Source organism: Vanessa atalanta, chromosome 16 (genome assembly GCF_905147765.1).
Source record: "Vanessa atalanta chromosome 16, ilVanAtal1.2, whole genome shotgun sequence".
In the NCBI taxonomy this organism is placed as follows: Eukaryota; Metazoa; Arthropoda; class Insecta; order Lepidoptera; family Nymphalidae; genus Vanessa; species Vanessa atalanta.
The window spans coordinates 313,578-329,068 of record NC_061886.1 but is presented as its reverse complement, the minus strand read 5'-3'; the positions used below and the strand labels follow the sequence as shown (position 1 = coordinate 329,068).

The 15,491-nt window shown below is 34.2% G+C and overlaps 2 protein-coding genes and 1 long non-coding RNA gene across 3 annotated transcripts; 2 read left to right on the top strand and 1 right to left on the bottom strand.

The window, feature by feature from the left end:
• Window positions 1-744: 744 nt before the first annotated feature.
• LOC125069673 lies at window positions 745-4,207 on the top strand. Its single transcript, XM_047679195.1, has 2 exons — window positions 745-1,156; window positions 3,691-4,207. Exons 1-2 carry the CDS (start codon window positions 794-796, stop codon window positions 4,105-4,107), a joined length of 780 nt encoding a protein of 259 aa, XP_047535151.1. The 5' UTR covers window positions 745-793; the 3' UTR covers window positions 4,108-4,207.
• LOC125069675 lies at window positions 1,580-2,285 on the top strand. The gene is made up of 4 exons (XR_007119852.1): window positions 1,580-1,664; window positions 1,876-1,956; window positions 2,050-2,119; window positions 2,205-2,285. It is a non-coding gene; the product is annotated as an uncharacterized LOC125069675 (long non-coding RNA).
• A 6,222-nt stretch (window positions 4,208-10,429) lies between the features above and the next one.
• Window positions 10,430-14,512, bottom strand: LOC125069672. Its single transcript, XM_047679194.1, has 2 exons — window positions 13,828-14,512; window positions 10,430-10,987 (listed from the first exon to the last, which is right to left on the bottom strand). The coding sequence occupies exons 1-2, from the start codon at window positions 14,143-14,145 to the stop codon at window positions 10,505-10,507; spliced, it is 801 nt and encodes a 266-aa protein (XP_047535150.1). The 5' UTR covers window positions 14,146-14,512; the 3' UTR covers window positions 10,430-10,504.
• Between the last annotated feature and the right edge of the window lie 979 nt (window positions 14,513-15,491).

Sequence of the window (15,491 nt, the reverse complement as noted above, 5' to 3'; positions counted from 1 at the left end):
CCATTATTTTTTTCGACTAGTTCTCAGCTTTGATAGTCTGTCTAGGTATATAAAAAAGTAAATCAACAAACAAACCAACTCAATAACTTTACGTATAGTGTAGATTTGAAAGGTAACAAAAACGTGTAACAAAACGTCACGCCTTTTTGAACAAAGCAAAATAATTTCTTCATAGCCGTACAAAAATAATTGCGTCCATTGTTGACAACGCGGTGCATAAAAAATGCAGGAAATTTGCATTTGAACGATTTGCACGCTAGTAAAAAAAAACTAGAATTTATTTCCTTGCATTTTTTTAACGTTACAGGTGTTTCGAAACGCAAACCTCTCGGTCTAGATAATGGAACTACAAACGCTAGTTTTGCATTTTTTTTTTTTATTTAAACAAACACTTGCGATTGCTTAACGTACTTACGTGTATAGATACCTAATTATTTTATATTTTTATAGACGAAAGTAATCAAACATGCCCTTAACGTGAACTTGAATTATAATTTCAATGTCACGACGATAAGTAATGCAGTACGAATTTTATAAATATATATTCGCTGCACCGTTAAAATGGCGTTTCTCTATATTCCTCTATAATTGGTCAAAAGCGCGTCAAACGAAAAAGTATAATAGCGTGACGGCTTGTTTAAAGCGGGGTCGAGTTCCGAGCCGAGCGAATTATCCCTAGAGTCAGTCACAAGGTCACGACGCGGAGCGCCACGCCTCGTCGTCAGTTAGGCGTGGTCACGCCGCGCGAGCACACCGTGCGTACTGCGACACTACGCGTCCAAACCTCACCGATATGGCCAAAATCACCCAACAGTCTATTCTGCGCATAAGCGATGAAAAAACCTTGCAACTCATCGAATTATACGAAAATGAGGAATGCCTGTGGAACACCACTACTGAAGCTTATAAAATTAAATCAAAAAGATACGAGGCGGCCGAAAGGATAGCTAAAATACTTAACTTAAAACACTTCACTTTCCGGCACGTCATAATCAAGTTTAAAAATCTGCGGAACTCTTATTGCCAGGAGTTGAAAAAGATAGCGAACAGCGTCGCCGCTGGGGAGGAACCAGTTTACCGTCCCAGAGTATTTTGGTTCTCGAAAATGGACTCCTTTTTGCGTCCTCACTTGCAACCAACGAGGGACTCCAAATTGGTACGTTTAAGGGCCCTATTACATTTTAACCGTATTTTTTCATTAAACGGTAAACTTTGGTTTTCGTTTTCTGGGAAACTAAAGAACATGGAAATTTTGAACTGATTGAAAAATGAAGAGCACTTCTATTGTGTATAGTATAGTAACTCATTTTTTTTAATTCGGGCTTACGTTTTTATACAAATTAAGATTTCCAAAAGCAGGTTTGACGTAAAATGCACGAATGCACTATTTTGAGTTCGAATATTAAACTACAGTGCTGACCAATTTGATTGGAAAAAATACATACTATACTTTAAACAGTGATTAATTCCATAGCGGCTTTAAGATTTAGATATTTGTATGAATTAACTATAAAAAATTAAATTATTAGTACATATTTCAAATAATAACAGTACAGCGTTAGTACAGCGCGAGCGCTTACAGAGGAAGGACCTATGCTAAGTATGGCCGTCCGCACGAAACGTGCGAAAAGAGTGTAGTGCGACGAGTACCTATTTTAAATCCTGTAAGTATTTTTCTATACTTTCATATATTAAAGAATTATTCATTAGAAGAATTTTCATATATTAATTGCTTTATTATCTGACTAAGCTAGAATTCAGGTGGTATATATATGGCAAACGTTCTGTTTCATCTAAGTTATGTTTTGCTTAAAGTAAAGCAAGGGTGAAAAACATTACATGATATCGCATCGTAAAAGTCTTGTTTTATTTTAGGATGGGTCGGAAAGGCTCTGTTTACAGATGCATTAGAAAGCGAAGATATACAACTGTTTTAAGAAAAGCCAATGAAGCAAGGTACAGCTGTCCTCAATAAAATTATACATAATGACAATTTTTTTCCTATTTTGCTGCAATCTACATAATTATTAATTTATGAAATTGTTTCAGGAAAAATCAGAAAACTGCCAATTCATGTTCTGTTTCGGTAGATTCGGAAAAAGTCGATACACACGCGACGGTAATAAACTCGTTTGTTTCGTATTATTAGGTTTATATCTAACATATATAATAATTTAATATAATGTTTTTGATAATTATTTTAGATACCGATTGCCAAAGTTCCTTTGTCAGACGAACCTTTAATGCAAGCACTTAACGAGATAGATACGACCATAGAAAAAGAATCCGAGGATAGCCATATTATTTAATTTATTCATAAAATAATTACAATCATTATTACAAAGAACAATTATATTATGTAAGGTTTTAATAGTTATACTTGTTAAAATTGTTATGTATTTAGTATAATATGTAAAACATTGCGTTTTTATATGATCAATTAATATTTCGATTATTGGATGTTAATTTGACTAAATTTGCGATAGCCAATCAGAAGTGTTCGCCAATCACAGCGACGACTTAATCATAGTTGAGAACGGCCTGGATAACGACAGGCATTCTGGTCTGAGCACTCAACAACGACACAACCATAAATTGTTACAATATATAATAATTAGAGAAAGTAATTACTTTGTTTAAATTGACTGACCTAAGACCCCCTTTAATCGATTGTATAAAATTCTCCCAGTTATTCAAGAATATTTAATCACAGATTTTTATTAATATATGAAATAGAATTAGACTTCTTGTTTAGAAGTTTCGATAAATTTAAATCATGTTTCTTCCATAAGACACACACATATTCCATGTGGAAAATAAAATGAATCTATGCCCTTGGATCAACTGAGCAAGCAAGAAGATCTTAACATTGAAAAATGTGGCCTTTTCATTGATAAACCACTGTTTTGTCGGAGCTTCTCCTGCGGGTATTTGTGAACTACCTCTACTGTGACTAGTAGAGATTAAATGTCCCTCTTCAGCATTTGACATCAATCCAGAAGAAGCAATTAAAAGTAAAAAATCAAATGCTTCAAAAGAACCAAATGAGATCTCATCTGGTTCTTTTGAAGCATTTGATTTGAGTTTGAATAAAAAACACGATTGGTTTTACCAAGTCCAGGGGCAGCTTCAGATAGTAGATAGATAGATAGAAATATATGCTTATTTGCAGTGTGGACCGGTTCGGATTTTCCTGTAAAAGTAATTAGGGTTCACAAAGATCACAATTTTTGGGAAACGGAAATGTTACCGAAATTAACGCGATGCTATAATGATTGTATGCTTCCCGAAATTATCGACTCTCGAAAAGCTAGATATATGCCATTAAGAAATGTATCCTTTTAATTATTTTTTAAGTGTTTAATTTCAAAAATGAATCAAGGTTTAATTTCAATCAAAAGATATTTTTCTTTAATGTACTATTATCATTACTATGTACCCAAAGTTTTTAAAAAATACAAAAACCAAAGTAATAGAAAAAGTATCAAGATTGCTAAGTCACAGTGTCGTAGACTCAAGATTCCGATCGAATCGTCGTCGTGCTTAAATACCTAATTTTGAACAACGAAATTTTGTGATAGTGCCTCTTAATTGCCATACAACCGGCCCCCGACCTTGACTTTGATCGTGACTCATAACTTAGCATATATTAAAATAATGTTTACATAACGTAATTTTATTATGTTTTAGCTTTTCAACTATGGCGTCTTAGTTAAGTCGGAACCAGAAGAAAACGAGGAGTCCCAGCAGTCGAGAGCAGTCACTGATGACAACAATTCTTGCTCGGAAGAGGACGCGGAGGAGTACTTGCTGCGAGTAAAGCGATCGAGAAATTCCTCGATGTCGTTCAACGAGTCAAAACTTGAAGAATCGTATTCCAACACCTACGTGCCCTCGTCTCGGGATACTTCGTCGCACCAACCTACGACGAGTCATAGGGATGATTGCTACGACAGCTTCGGCAAGTACGTGTCGGCCATGTTGAGAAACATGCCCGAGCAGCGAGCGATGGAGTTACAGCCTCAGATAGTCAAACTACTAGTGTTAGGAACGATTGGTACCAGCGAGGGGCTCGTAAGTCAATCGGATGAGAAGTCTAGTTTGTGACCAATTATTGATATAACATTTTTTCAAGAAAATTTTTCGAGTTGTTTACGAGTGGATTTGTTTACTGAAGAAATATTGTATAAAAAGAAATAAGCACTGATATATTTTTTTCTTTTTTATTCACAAAAAATTAAATATTTTTTTATCGGACAAGGTTTATCGTAAACTTCATTTTATTTTCTTTGTTGATCATTTGAAACTTAGAATGACATGATCCATCTGTTGCCGAAAGGCCCAGTGATTGGAACACGAGAATTTCAAAGAATGCGGGTTCAAACCCAAGCCACATACGTATCCACCGACCTGCAGTGTTGTTGCAATAAGTAAAATTACATTTACAAACTAATTCTATACATACATAATACCAATTGTAACACGAAAGAGTCTCCGTGCAGCAATAGATTAATGGCTACATTTTATAAACATTTATGATAATATATTACATTAAACTGGTTCCGAAAACTTATAGAACTGTTTGTACATATTAAAACTCGGGTACGAAGCCACGCTCAAAGAAACACGATAATAATATTACTTAACCTATTCTAAAAGCTAAAGTCATAATTTAAAAATAATTTAAAACAGTTTGAAGGAAGTCGTTTACAATTAAAAGCCGTGTTTAATATATTTTAACTGTAAACCGTTCGAACAAGGTTTTTATTAAAACAAAATTAACATACGAACAAAATATACAAAAAAAAATTACTTGTTTTTTTCTCAATACTCGTTTCAACGACGCGACGACCACTAGCGTCTGACACATCACATTGTAAAAAAAAAGTGATAAAATATTTGATGTTCGTAATTAAAAGTGCAATTATTTTAAAATTAAATTTATAATTTTATTAAACAAAATATATTTTATGGTTTATTACAGGTCACACGTTCGCCTATCAAATGGTTTAAATTTTTTATCACGACGCTAAGTTTTTTTAAACCCGCGCTTAATCTTAGTTTGTCGTCTAACTTTTGAAATATCACTTGCTTTTTCAATCGTTTTAATATCATTAAAGTGTAATTCCAGTGTCGTTGTCGTGTTGATGTATGTAGAGAAAATTACATGTGTGATAATTATATTAATTACGACCTCAGTGGGTTAATAAATCTTGAATAGCTTACAATAAATGTACCACAGACTTCACAATGCTGTTATATTTTGTTTATTCCTACAGCACGTTATGTCACTGCTTGTAAAACTTTAGATCACTTGCCAAGCTTGTCTACGTGACTGTAATCAGTGAAATCGTGATGCGAGAGAGATGGATGATTGACTATCTACATGCGGGAAGGGGATAGGTGAAAAGGGTTAAGGACCCTGATCAGCAGGTATCGACATCACCTGATGCAGATAGAGTAAAGTTTAAACAATTGTAAGATTTGAATAAGGAGGTAATAGATTACGATCTCAAGACAGACTTGAGCCATTTAACTTAAGATTATATATATGTGTGTATAAAAACAAAGGTCAAACATATATATGGAATTTGTAAATAATACGAACGTTCGTTTTTTGAATTGTTAGCATTATATTAGCCTTGTCTGAAGAAGGTGACCTTAGTATAAATTTTAGATGTCCGCTTATGGACTAAGGACCAAAATTAATTTAGCAACATCATAAATTTGTAACAGCTAACTATATAATATGTTGACCAAACAAAAAGTACCGATGCATGACTGATCGTGTAGTTGTAATAATTGACTTATTAAATAATTCAATTAATGTTGATAACAGTTCATTGAAGCGTCGATAAGAGACGGTCGCGTCGGCCCGAAATATCTGCATTACAAGCTCCGTGTTCCGTTGCACGTACGCACGTCAGACCTAGATATTCAGGGCTCGAGGAAAAATCTCACTACACGGAACTTTCCGATTAATTCTCTGAAATTAAACGGAAAGTTTCTGTAACGTGTATGTTGTGATATATGATGAAATTTTCGACATTATGTTTGTGACCATTATTTAAAATATATCGTCATAAGAGAAAATCTCACTATAGAAGTTTATTAATTGTCTGACTCAGTTATAAAAAAACATCATAAACTGAAACAGACTGTCAAATGTATCAACTGATAAGTAGTCATCACATTTTAGCACTTTACGGAACTAAGATGTTACGTTCCTTGTGCCTGTAGTTACACTAGCTTACTGACCCTTCAAACCGGAATACAAAAATACCAAGTATTGTTGTTTTGCAGCAGAATGATGATGAGTGACTGGTACTTATCCAGGCAGGTTTGCACAAAGGTCTTCCAAGTGAATTAAATTTAAATCTTGCATTAAAATGAATTCGATAAGCTTGGAAACAAATGTTGAAGTATATTTTAAGCAACAAGGAAAAAAATATTTCATTCAGTATATCCAGTTTAAAGGGAAACAAAGCATGACGTCAAATTTTATATCGAAATTTGACATTCAGTGGACCAATAAACACAGTATCATTATTCAATTTGACCTCAGTAATAGCTTTAATATCGCAGATAATTATCAATTCAAATAAGCCAAGATTATCTAAAGTAAATAAGATTAACATAAAGCAATAATTTGAAACATTATTTATCAATAGGTAACAATAACAACGGCAAATGACGTACTCACGTCTTTAATCGCGATACCTCGAGGTCATGCTTCACGATCAAATAATATTTTGTTCAAAGTAATATAAACTTTAATGGCATATAAATAAGGTAGGTTCCGATCGCAAAATTAATTGGCGACCAGTTTGTAAATAGACAACTGCAACTTATATTGTCGGAGCAAAACAATCACATCCTTAAAGATACGATCATAAGAACTGATGTCGCAGCAAGGAATCTGTTGTTTGTAAATGTAACGCTTGCCGATAGCAAGAAACGAGTGTAGCAAAACGATCTCTATGTGTATCACAATAGGGCAGGGGCAGATGAAACGTGAAAACAACTGAAAACACGCAAGTTCTTTATTTAGCAGTGGCGACAAATAGTCTGATGTATTAGATAACGGTATCTATGTCAACGGATAAGCGTGGATTTATTTGAGGTGTGGACTTAAAGATGTTAAAAAGAACTTCAGAATAACAAGACGAATTGGGACATTGCGTCGCTAAAGGAAAACCGCTTAAAGACTTTTAGCCCTTACTACAAACAATAGTTAGGGTGTGTCTAATGACAAATCAATAAGAACTTAAATAGGGAAAAAGTGGTTTTCTAAAACATTTACAATTAAGGTCGAATAGCTTTAAGGAACCGTTTAGTGAATTAAAGTGTATTTAATTCGTTTTCCGCAAAATGGTAAACAGCAATTCCAATTCACGCAGAATATTCTTATTTCCTTAATTTGTTCCGTGACAATATTTATAAGTGCTTAGAATATTATGGTACGTAGCATTAAGAATAATTTTATCATTTTGAAAAGGCAGTTGTAAGTAGATATCACTTAACACGGACTCGCAAAGAGAGGCTTTTAAGAATAATAGTTTAACTTTGTTGGTACATATAGTGTTGTAAGTATGTGTGTGTATTGGAGTTTTATTTATTTACAATGATTTTTAATATATGTTTTACGGTTAGTATTAGTAGTTACTACTACAGGTGTAAGAAATCCCCTTAGCATTGTATATTCTCATTCTGTAATATATATTTCAGAATTTTGGATCTTGTGTAATCTTGGATATGACTTTTTATTTGAATACTGTATTGCATTACATAATGTATAATCATTGATAGTATAAAACAAAATTACCATAATTCACAGTCCATGAATCTAAAAAAATGGCCTCAGAAATAACATAGACTACTAATTTGCAATGGTAATTCTGTGTTGGTACCACCTACACATTAATTATGTGGACGTCAAACAGTTGTATTGTATCGCTGTGACTTAACGTCCTCAACAGGTAATTGATTAAGTGCAATTAAGGCGCAGATACATAACTTGGATTCAATAGTTTGCAACGCTACGACAATGTTAGGAATGCATAATGCCCTTTAGCCAATGATTATTATATGCTTGATCTTCTATTGTTACCGTTATAATTATGGATAAGTACAGAAATACATTGTAGATGTCTTATAGCTGCATACTTGGGGGTAGGGCTTTGTGCACGCTCGCCTGGGTTGATACCACCCACTCATCAGATATTCTACGGCCAAACAGCAGTGTTCCGGCTTGAAGGATGAGTGAGCCAGTGTAACTACAGGCACAAGAGACATAACATTTTAGTTCCCAAGATTGATGGCGCATTGGCGATGAAAGAAATGATTTATATTTCTTACAGCGCCATTGTCTATGGGCGATGGTGACCACTTATATGAGGTGGCTCAATTGCTCTTCTGCCAACCATTATAATAAAAAAGGGTATCATTAGAAACAGTGTTGGATTTTGAAACCTAATTTGGGAGCTGAATTGCAAACATATTTGAGGCACGATTGCAGTAATTGTTCTTTTAATCTTTTGATTTGCTCAATGTATTTTTTTGTTAGGCTATACCTCTTGTGTGACAAAATACGTGAAAAGATGCTTCATGAGCTTGATCACGTGTTATAGGCTACATTTATTCAATACATAATTACGACGCTCAAAAACCGGTACACATGATTTGCCATTATGTAAACTCAGTTCCACTGAATGCGTGACCTTTGGTGCACTTAATTTCAAATGCAAAAGAAAGCATTACGTGTTTGAATGTATTGTAATTAAATGAATATGACTCGGGTAGAAAGGTTTTCACACGGTTTTACCCGCCGTAAGCTGTCGTTGTCATCTGAGACTAAGACGTAACACTAGATAGTGTTAGGAAAGTCAGTGCTTGTAATGTATACGATAACAGCGTATATTAATGAATTAAAATATTAAAATTAGTTACTACTTTAATTTAAGTTACATAACATAAACAGATTTAGAGTAAATGAAAGATCTACATAAAGTGACAGCGTGTAAATGTACCACCTTGTCCTTTTTGGAAAAGGAGTAATCTCCTTACAACAAATGCAGATAGGATTGCAAGTACAGCGTGGGCCACCAAATGTTGAAAACTCGAGGGTTAATCGTTAGGAGTTTGCAGGTCCATACCTCATTTACTTATTATTATTCCAGAAAACACTGATACTTTGCATTGTTGTGTCCTAGTTTGCGTCAGGATTTGTAAGATCTGCCACTGTTTCACGAACTGGTAACATCTTAGATCCCTGGATTGAAGGAGATATGACTGTTTAACATAGACTATGGGCAAAGGTGCAATATTTAGCTCCGAATCTTTTCATTAAATAAGAAAGTCTTACGGCAGCTAGTGTTATGGCACTTTTCTCGTATTATCAAGCTGTGTTGATGAAGTCAAAATATATGCATATAGGTAGGTAGCTACTGTGCCTACTATTTTCTCATAAACTAAACCATTGAGGTTTAATATATCGTAGTTCAAGCAATAATTCAATACTGTATTATTTTGTCAGATTGTGTGAATTTTTTTGTTAATGAAATTCAATTTTTAATTGAATCTGCACTTTTAAGTGTGACAGACAGTCAGGCGTCGTGTTTGTAACACAATAGGTATGTTGCAAAAAAACAATACTATTTTTATTCTCCAATTGTACAAAATAATCATATCATAAGTGCCTTTGAAATATAAAACATTGCCGAGTAAGCTATTACCATGCAAATAACTAGATTGCAGTACTTCATAAATAGCATAGTAAAGTGACGCGAGGTGGCGTGATCTGCCTTATTTGCGCAAACGCACTTAGTCATTACCGACATATTGCATATACAGTAAATAAGCGTCCATTGCTGAATATGTTCAAACATAATATACTCATAAATAAGATATACCAGAAATAGACAACATAGTAGCGATAGCAACATTGATGCAGTTATTCACAAGACAAGACAAGATGTCTAACATTAAATATGCTGAGCTGTTAATAGCTTAGAGATTTCCATTGCTGATTTAGTAGTTTAGGTTTGAGAAAATCTCAAGATACGTGATGAAATGTATTACGAATTTAATAAAAAAGTTGTTTTTTGCCAAACTAATGTAGATTTAGTATTACAAGTAGTGCCGGTCGTGCAACGCGGCACGTAGACAGGTGTTCTAGATGGACGGAGTGATAGTTGCAAAAAATTAAGGAAAATTGCACCGAGTGCAGTGCGTGTGGGGGGTAATTGTGCGTGACATTCGTTCGAGTGTTAATGTATCATTTATTGAGAACTTTTTCCTGTCGTATAATTCTGTCAATCATTATTTTTCAAAGAAATACAAGTTAATAAATAAATAAATTATGTAAATAACTGGTAAATCACATTTCATTATTAATCTTTTAATAAGAACATATTTCCATGTGAACAAAGGATACAGAACATAATATATACTTTTTAAACATAATTATTTATAAGAGATAATCACTATAGTAACAGTTCGTCCATCATTTTTCACATTCATCACCTATGATGAGAGGATTTTCATCCATATTGGATATAACTACAGCGTACTGTGCAGAATTATTATACTTTTTCATCTCTTGTTCAAAGAGTATATTATTAATAGCTTGCTTTATCATCGAACGCGTCCTTTCGTCATGTTTCCTCAAAGATATCGCTATGTATTCGCCGAAACTGTCACATTCGTCTTTCTTCTTGTAAAGATCGGAGCGTTTGTATAATTTTCTTTCTAAAAACTTATTTCTATCAGCCAGTGTGTTGTCTTTAACTATTCTCCGTTTAAGGACTCGCGTAAGTCGAGGTTTTGAACAGACATACTTTATTTTAGGTGGCGTTCTTTCTATGTTTTCCGGTTCCTCTTTGATTACGATGTGCACGGGACTTTCTTCACCGTTTGCTTCGTATTCATCGGCCGACTCCTCGATTTCTTGTTCTTCGATTATTTCTTTCTTTTTACGTTTCTTGACCTAGAACGGTTTAAGAAAATAGTTAAGCAACAACTTTACTCGATATACATATTATTTTATTTCTAAGAAATTAAACCTGAAACTATGTAGGCATTTAAAATCTCGTTGACCCAAAAACCTGTATCTTACAAAATGATAAACTATTATCGACTTTATTATTACAATTGCCATTTAAAGTAAATATTAATTTTATTTAAATTAAAGACGATAATTCCGCATTGTCCGTAACGAGTTAACCAATTATGGTTTTTATGTATATATTAATAGAGTACAGAATGATGAAAACGAATAATGAAGTATAATGATTACTTATATGCAAAATGTAATCGAGGTCACCCCTTATCACCGCCGAATTGGAAACAATTGAACATAAGTACATAGAAACATATGTATTTATGTGTCAGGGTCGCGAAATTATAGCAACGACACTTGAAGGCTCAGGTTTTGTAGAGTTACATAAGCTATTATTTTAAGTTATAAAAACGAAGTTAAAAAATTTGAAGTTTAATTAAAACATTGAATCCATTGCTAGAGTTGCTGATAATAATCAAAATTTTATTACTATTATTTCTATTAATTTTTTACTTATACATTAAACTCTTGATGACAAATAAACGACTTTTTTGAAACAAAGAATAACCTCAGCTCCTACTAATTTTAACGCTTATTCTCCTCTAATGAGGGTAAATCACAGAAAATTGGAAATTTTGAGATGTGAAGTTGTAATTAATTTTATCTCTTTAATTATAATTTATTTAGCCATTTGATAGTGATAAGAAATGTTATAATTTAATCCATTTTTATTAAAGATTGATATTTCATCTTAATGTTTGTTATTTATAAAATGAACAGCTTATAAAGATATGATCAGTGATGAGTTGTTAATCAATAAAATTTTAAGGTAGTTGTACTCTTGATTTGAGGAACTATTACGCGCTACAAGCAAATCAATCGAATACTACTTTAATCGATGGGGCTTTCTGCAAGTCCTACCGATAACCCTCTATAGATCAACCACACAAATTCTAAATAGCATTAGTTCCCAAGGTTGGCTACGTCTACAACATGTACGGTTTAAACTTATTCTAATTAAATATTTATTCAATGTGTGCCAATGTCGTTGGCGTGATCCTGCCCTGAACTCTTTCCAAGCGTGTCCGATTCAGATCAGATCCCATCGGATTAAGAGAGCGAGGGAATTGGAGTGCCCCTACGTTAGCACACACACTTGTGCACTGTTATGTCCTGGACATCATCATCATCATGCGACCCGAATTGGAGCAGCCTGATGGAATAAGCTTCAAACCCTCGATAAGAGGCCTTGTCCAGCAGTGGGAGGTCTACTGTCACACATAATAGTTCGTTATAGAGAGTACACTCGTGTAACAAATTCCGCATTAGGTGATCGATACTGCTCGTCTAAGCTCGAAGCCGATTATGTAAAGTTTTTTTAATACTATTAACTGCAATGCGCGAATAAGTACTCGAAGCGCGACTTTGCCACATATCAGATGTCAGTCGAGTGCTGGTGATTTGAGGAAGTCGTTCAGTGGTTAATCTCATATTATGTAACAGCCATTCCACCGCCAAACAGCAGCACTTAGTATTTTTGTGTAACGGTTTGAATTATTGAGACAGTTTAACTACATAAGAGACAAAACATATTACTTCTCAAAATTGGTGGGTAATGGTTAATATTTGTTAAGTGGCAATGTCTATGGGCGATGACCACTTGAAATCATGTGGTCCATTTGCAAGTTTGAAAAATAAAGCCATTTTCGTATTTATTTATTTTTTAATTATTCCAATATCAAAAGACAACCTAATCAGTAACATAACCTTAAGGCATCACAAGTATTGAATTAGTATCTCCAGTGTCTTCCAAGTTGGTGAGCCTCTACGTGTATGTATGCATAAGCTTATTTCCGTTTTGAGGTGGCGCCATATGAAAACTCGTATTCATCCGAATTATTAAAATTTTACAATTGAATCCACCGATCTACATCGAAACAGTGTGGCGATATAAGCTCAAACATTCTCCTCATGAAGTTGACAGACAGTAAGACATTTATAGGCGGTTACCTTTTTCGGAGTTTTATATATTAAAAGAGATACTAAAATATACATTTAAATATTTACATGGCGTATCTAAGCAGAGTTTTTGTGTTAATATTTAAACTGTTTTTTTTATGGTTCCGTACCATCGATGAAAAAACAACACTTCAATCATTCACTATGTACGTTTCTCCTAATATGTGGGTCGACGTCGAAGTATTTGGAGAACAATTTTTTTAAAGATAATACTAGGAATGCCTCATTTTAGGGTAATATTACCATTTATCCCTCCAATTAAGCTTAAACCTTATGATAAGAGTGGGGACTCAATAGCCCAAGGGGTTAGGATCGAACTTGCGACATTTTACGTCGCTAGACGACCCATAAACCATTCGCTTTTGACGCTTTAAGTTGTGAGAACTCAAGTAAACGAAAATGAATACCAAATAGAACGGAAGGGTTCCGTATCCACGTATAATAATATTAAAAAAAGACTATGAATTGAAGACCAATAAGTTATGCCAATAATATCAATAAGAGCCGAGATGGCCCAGTCGTTGGAACACGTGATTCATAACCGTGTTCGAACCGATGATTCAATAATCATCGGTTCGAACCTCGGCTAGAACTACTTAAATTTCATGTGCTTAATTTGTGTTTATAACTCAGCTTGTCCACGGCAAAACAGTAAACCAGGTATAGGCGAAGATAACTTTTTACAACTTTTAACTTAACTGTTGTGTAAAATAATGTTCTAACTAGTTAAAATATTTAATGATAATTACCACGGCGATATTCTCTCCTAATTCATCACATTCAATGTGGTTAGGAAGGAAACTTAAATGGCTGTACAGGAACCAAGTCGACCGCCCCCCCAGTCGCACCTTCGATTTCTCCCGCCGATGGGAGGCGAAGATCGAATTGAATTTCTTCCGTAAATCTGGTATTTCGCATTCGAATATGTCCGCTAACTCACACCAGGCCTCGTATTTAGCTGTTTGAACGCGGTACATGTCGTGGTTAGGGTCCCATAACATACGTCTATTCTTGTATTCGTTAACTAATGTCAGTACTTGGTCGTTGGTCCATTCTATTTCCGTCATTGTTCTATGCTACTTAATATAAAACGTATATAATCTATGATAATTTAAAAACAACAATTATTAACAAAATTAATGCAGTATCACGATATATCGAAGTAATCATCAAAAACCTATTTTGTAAACAAACTTATGAAAAGTCATTGAACCGAACGCTTTTGCATTTTCGTAACGACCGACTGTGTAGTTTATAAGCCGGCTAAATACCGGACGACACATTTACGCACGATAACTTCGATTAGAACAGTCTCTTCGATATAGCCGTATTACAGTTGGAACGCTACACGATGAAGTATTTTTTTACGAATATGGTAAAGTTATATAATGGTTTTGGTTTATCGCGAGAGCGAACACGAATTCGCACGTTCGTCCGAGCAGGGCCCGTAAGGCGACTGCGGAGCGCGGGGAGCGTCGGCGCGTTCGGTCTCGTTTGCCGGTTCGTTCTCGCTCGATCTCGCTCGCTCGCTTGTGGAAATGTGAAATAATCCGGGCGTAACATCGCTTTGAGCGTCGAGAACTGTATTACGTCAGCGAATATTACTCGCCGAGGCTCAATTACGCTTTGTTGTAAAAGGTGAATATTCGACGAATTATTTATTTTGTCTTACATTAAGTACGATTAATATTTACAACGTTTTCTGTATATTATATTGATTTTAGTTTAGTATATTTTACATATGATATAGTTACGTATTTTCATTTAATTAAACCACAATATTTGTGGATTACTAACCTTTTTGAGTTCCCTTTTTATTGTTTTTAATTGATCTTGATCCGTTGTTCTGATGAAATTAATTGTATATCGTATTTATATACACTTATTTTAATATAGGTTAATTATAAACTATTTAACGTATATTTAATTAGTTATGATATACATAGATATATTATAGTCTGTTAATAACGCTATTTCGTATCGATTTGAATATTTTAAAGAATGATAAATTGAGTAACTTGTATTAATTTCAAATTATCGGTACCTGCCATAAATCAAAACGAGTATAATTTATGGGTTAAATAGAGTTCCGAGCGACAAACCCTGCACTTAAAGCATCAATCACTGCAACAAATGCATTATCAATATCGATCGATGGCTGCAATTTTAACCGAAACTAAATTACAAGCGTAGGTAATTCTAAGATCGATACAAACTTGACCCGTAAGGGCTTTAGCCCTCAGGGGCGAATGAATGGTCCTCACTGCTCATTGAGGGAGCGCCCTCGCCAAGGGTGATCAAATTAAATCCTCCGAGTACTTTGTTTTATGTTGGGAGATTTTAATTATTCGACTTTAGGTAGAAAGGGTGACAGTTTTATGATTTTTTGGCTAATATGCATTCATCATAATAT

Coding starts and splice junctions, on each gene's coding strand:
- LOC125069673 (XM_047679195.1), top strand. CDS start 794: ATGGCCAAAATCACCCAACAGTCTATTCTGCGCATAAGCGATGAAAAA. Junction 1,157..3,690: donor CAACGAGGGACTCCAAATTG/GTACGTTTAAGG, acceptor ATTATGTTTTAG/CTTTTCAACTATGGCGTCTT.
- LOC125069672 (XM_047679194.1), bottom strand. CDS start 14,145: ATGACGGAAATAGAATGGACCAACGACCAAGTACTGACATTAGTTAAC. Junction 10,988..13,827: donor TAGGAGAGAATATCGCCGTG/GTAATTATCATT, acceptor AAACCGTTCTAG/GTCAAGAAACGTAAAAAGAA.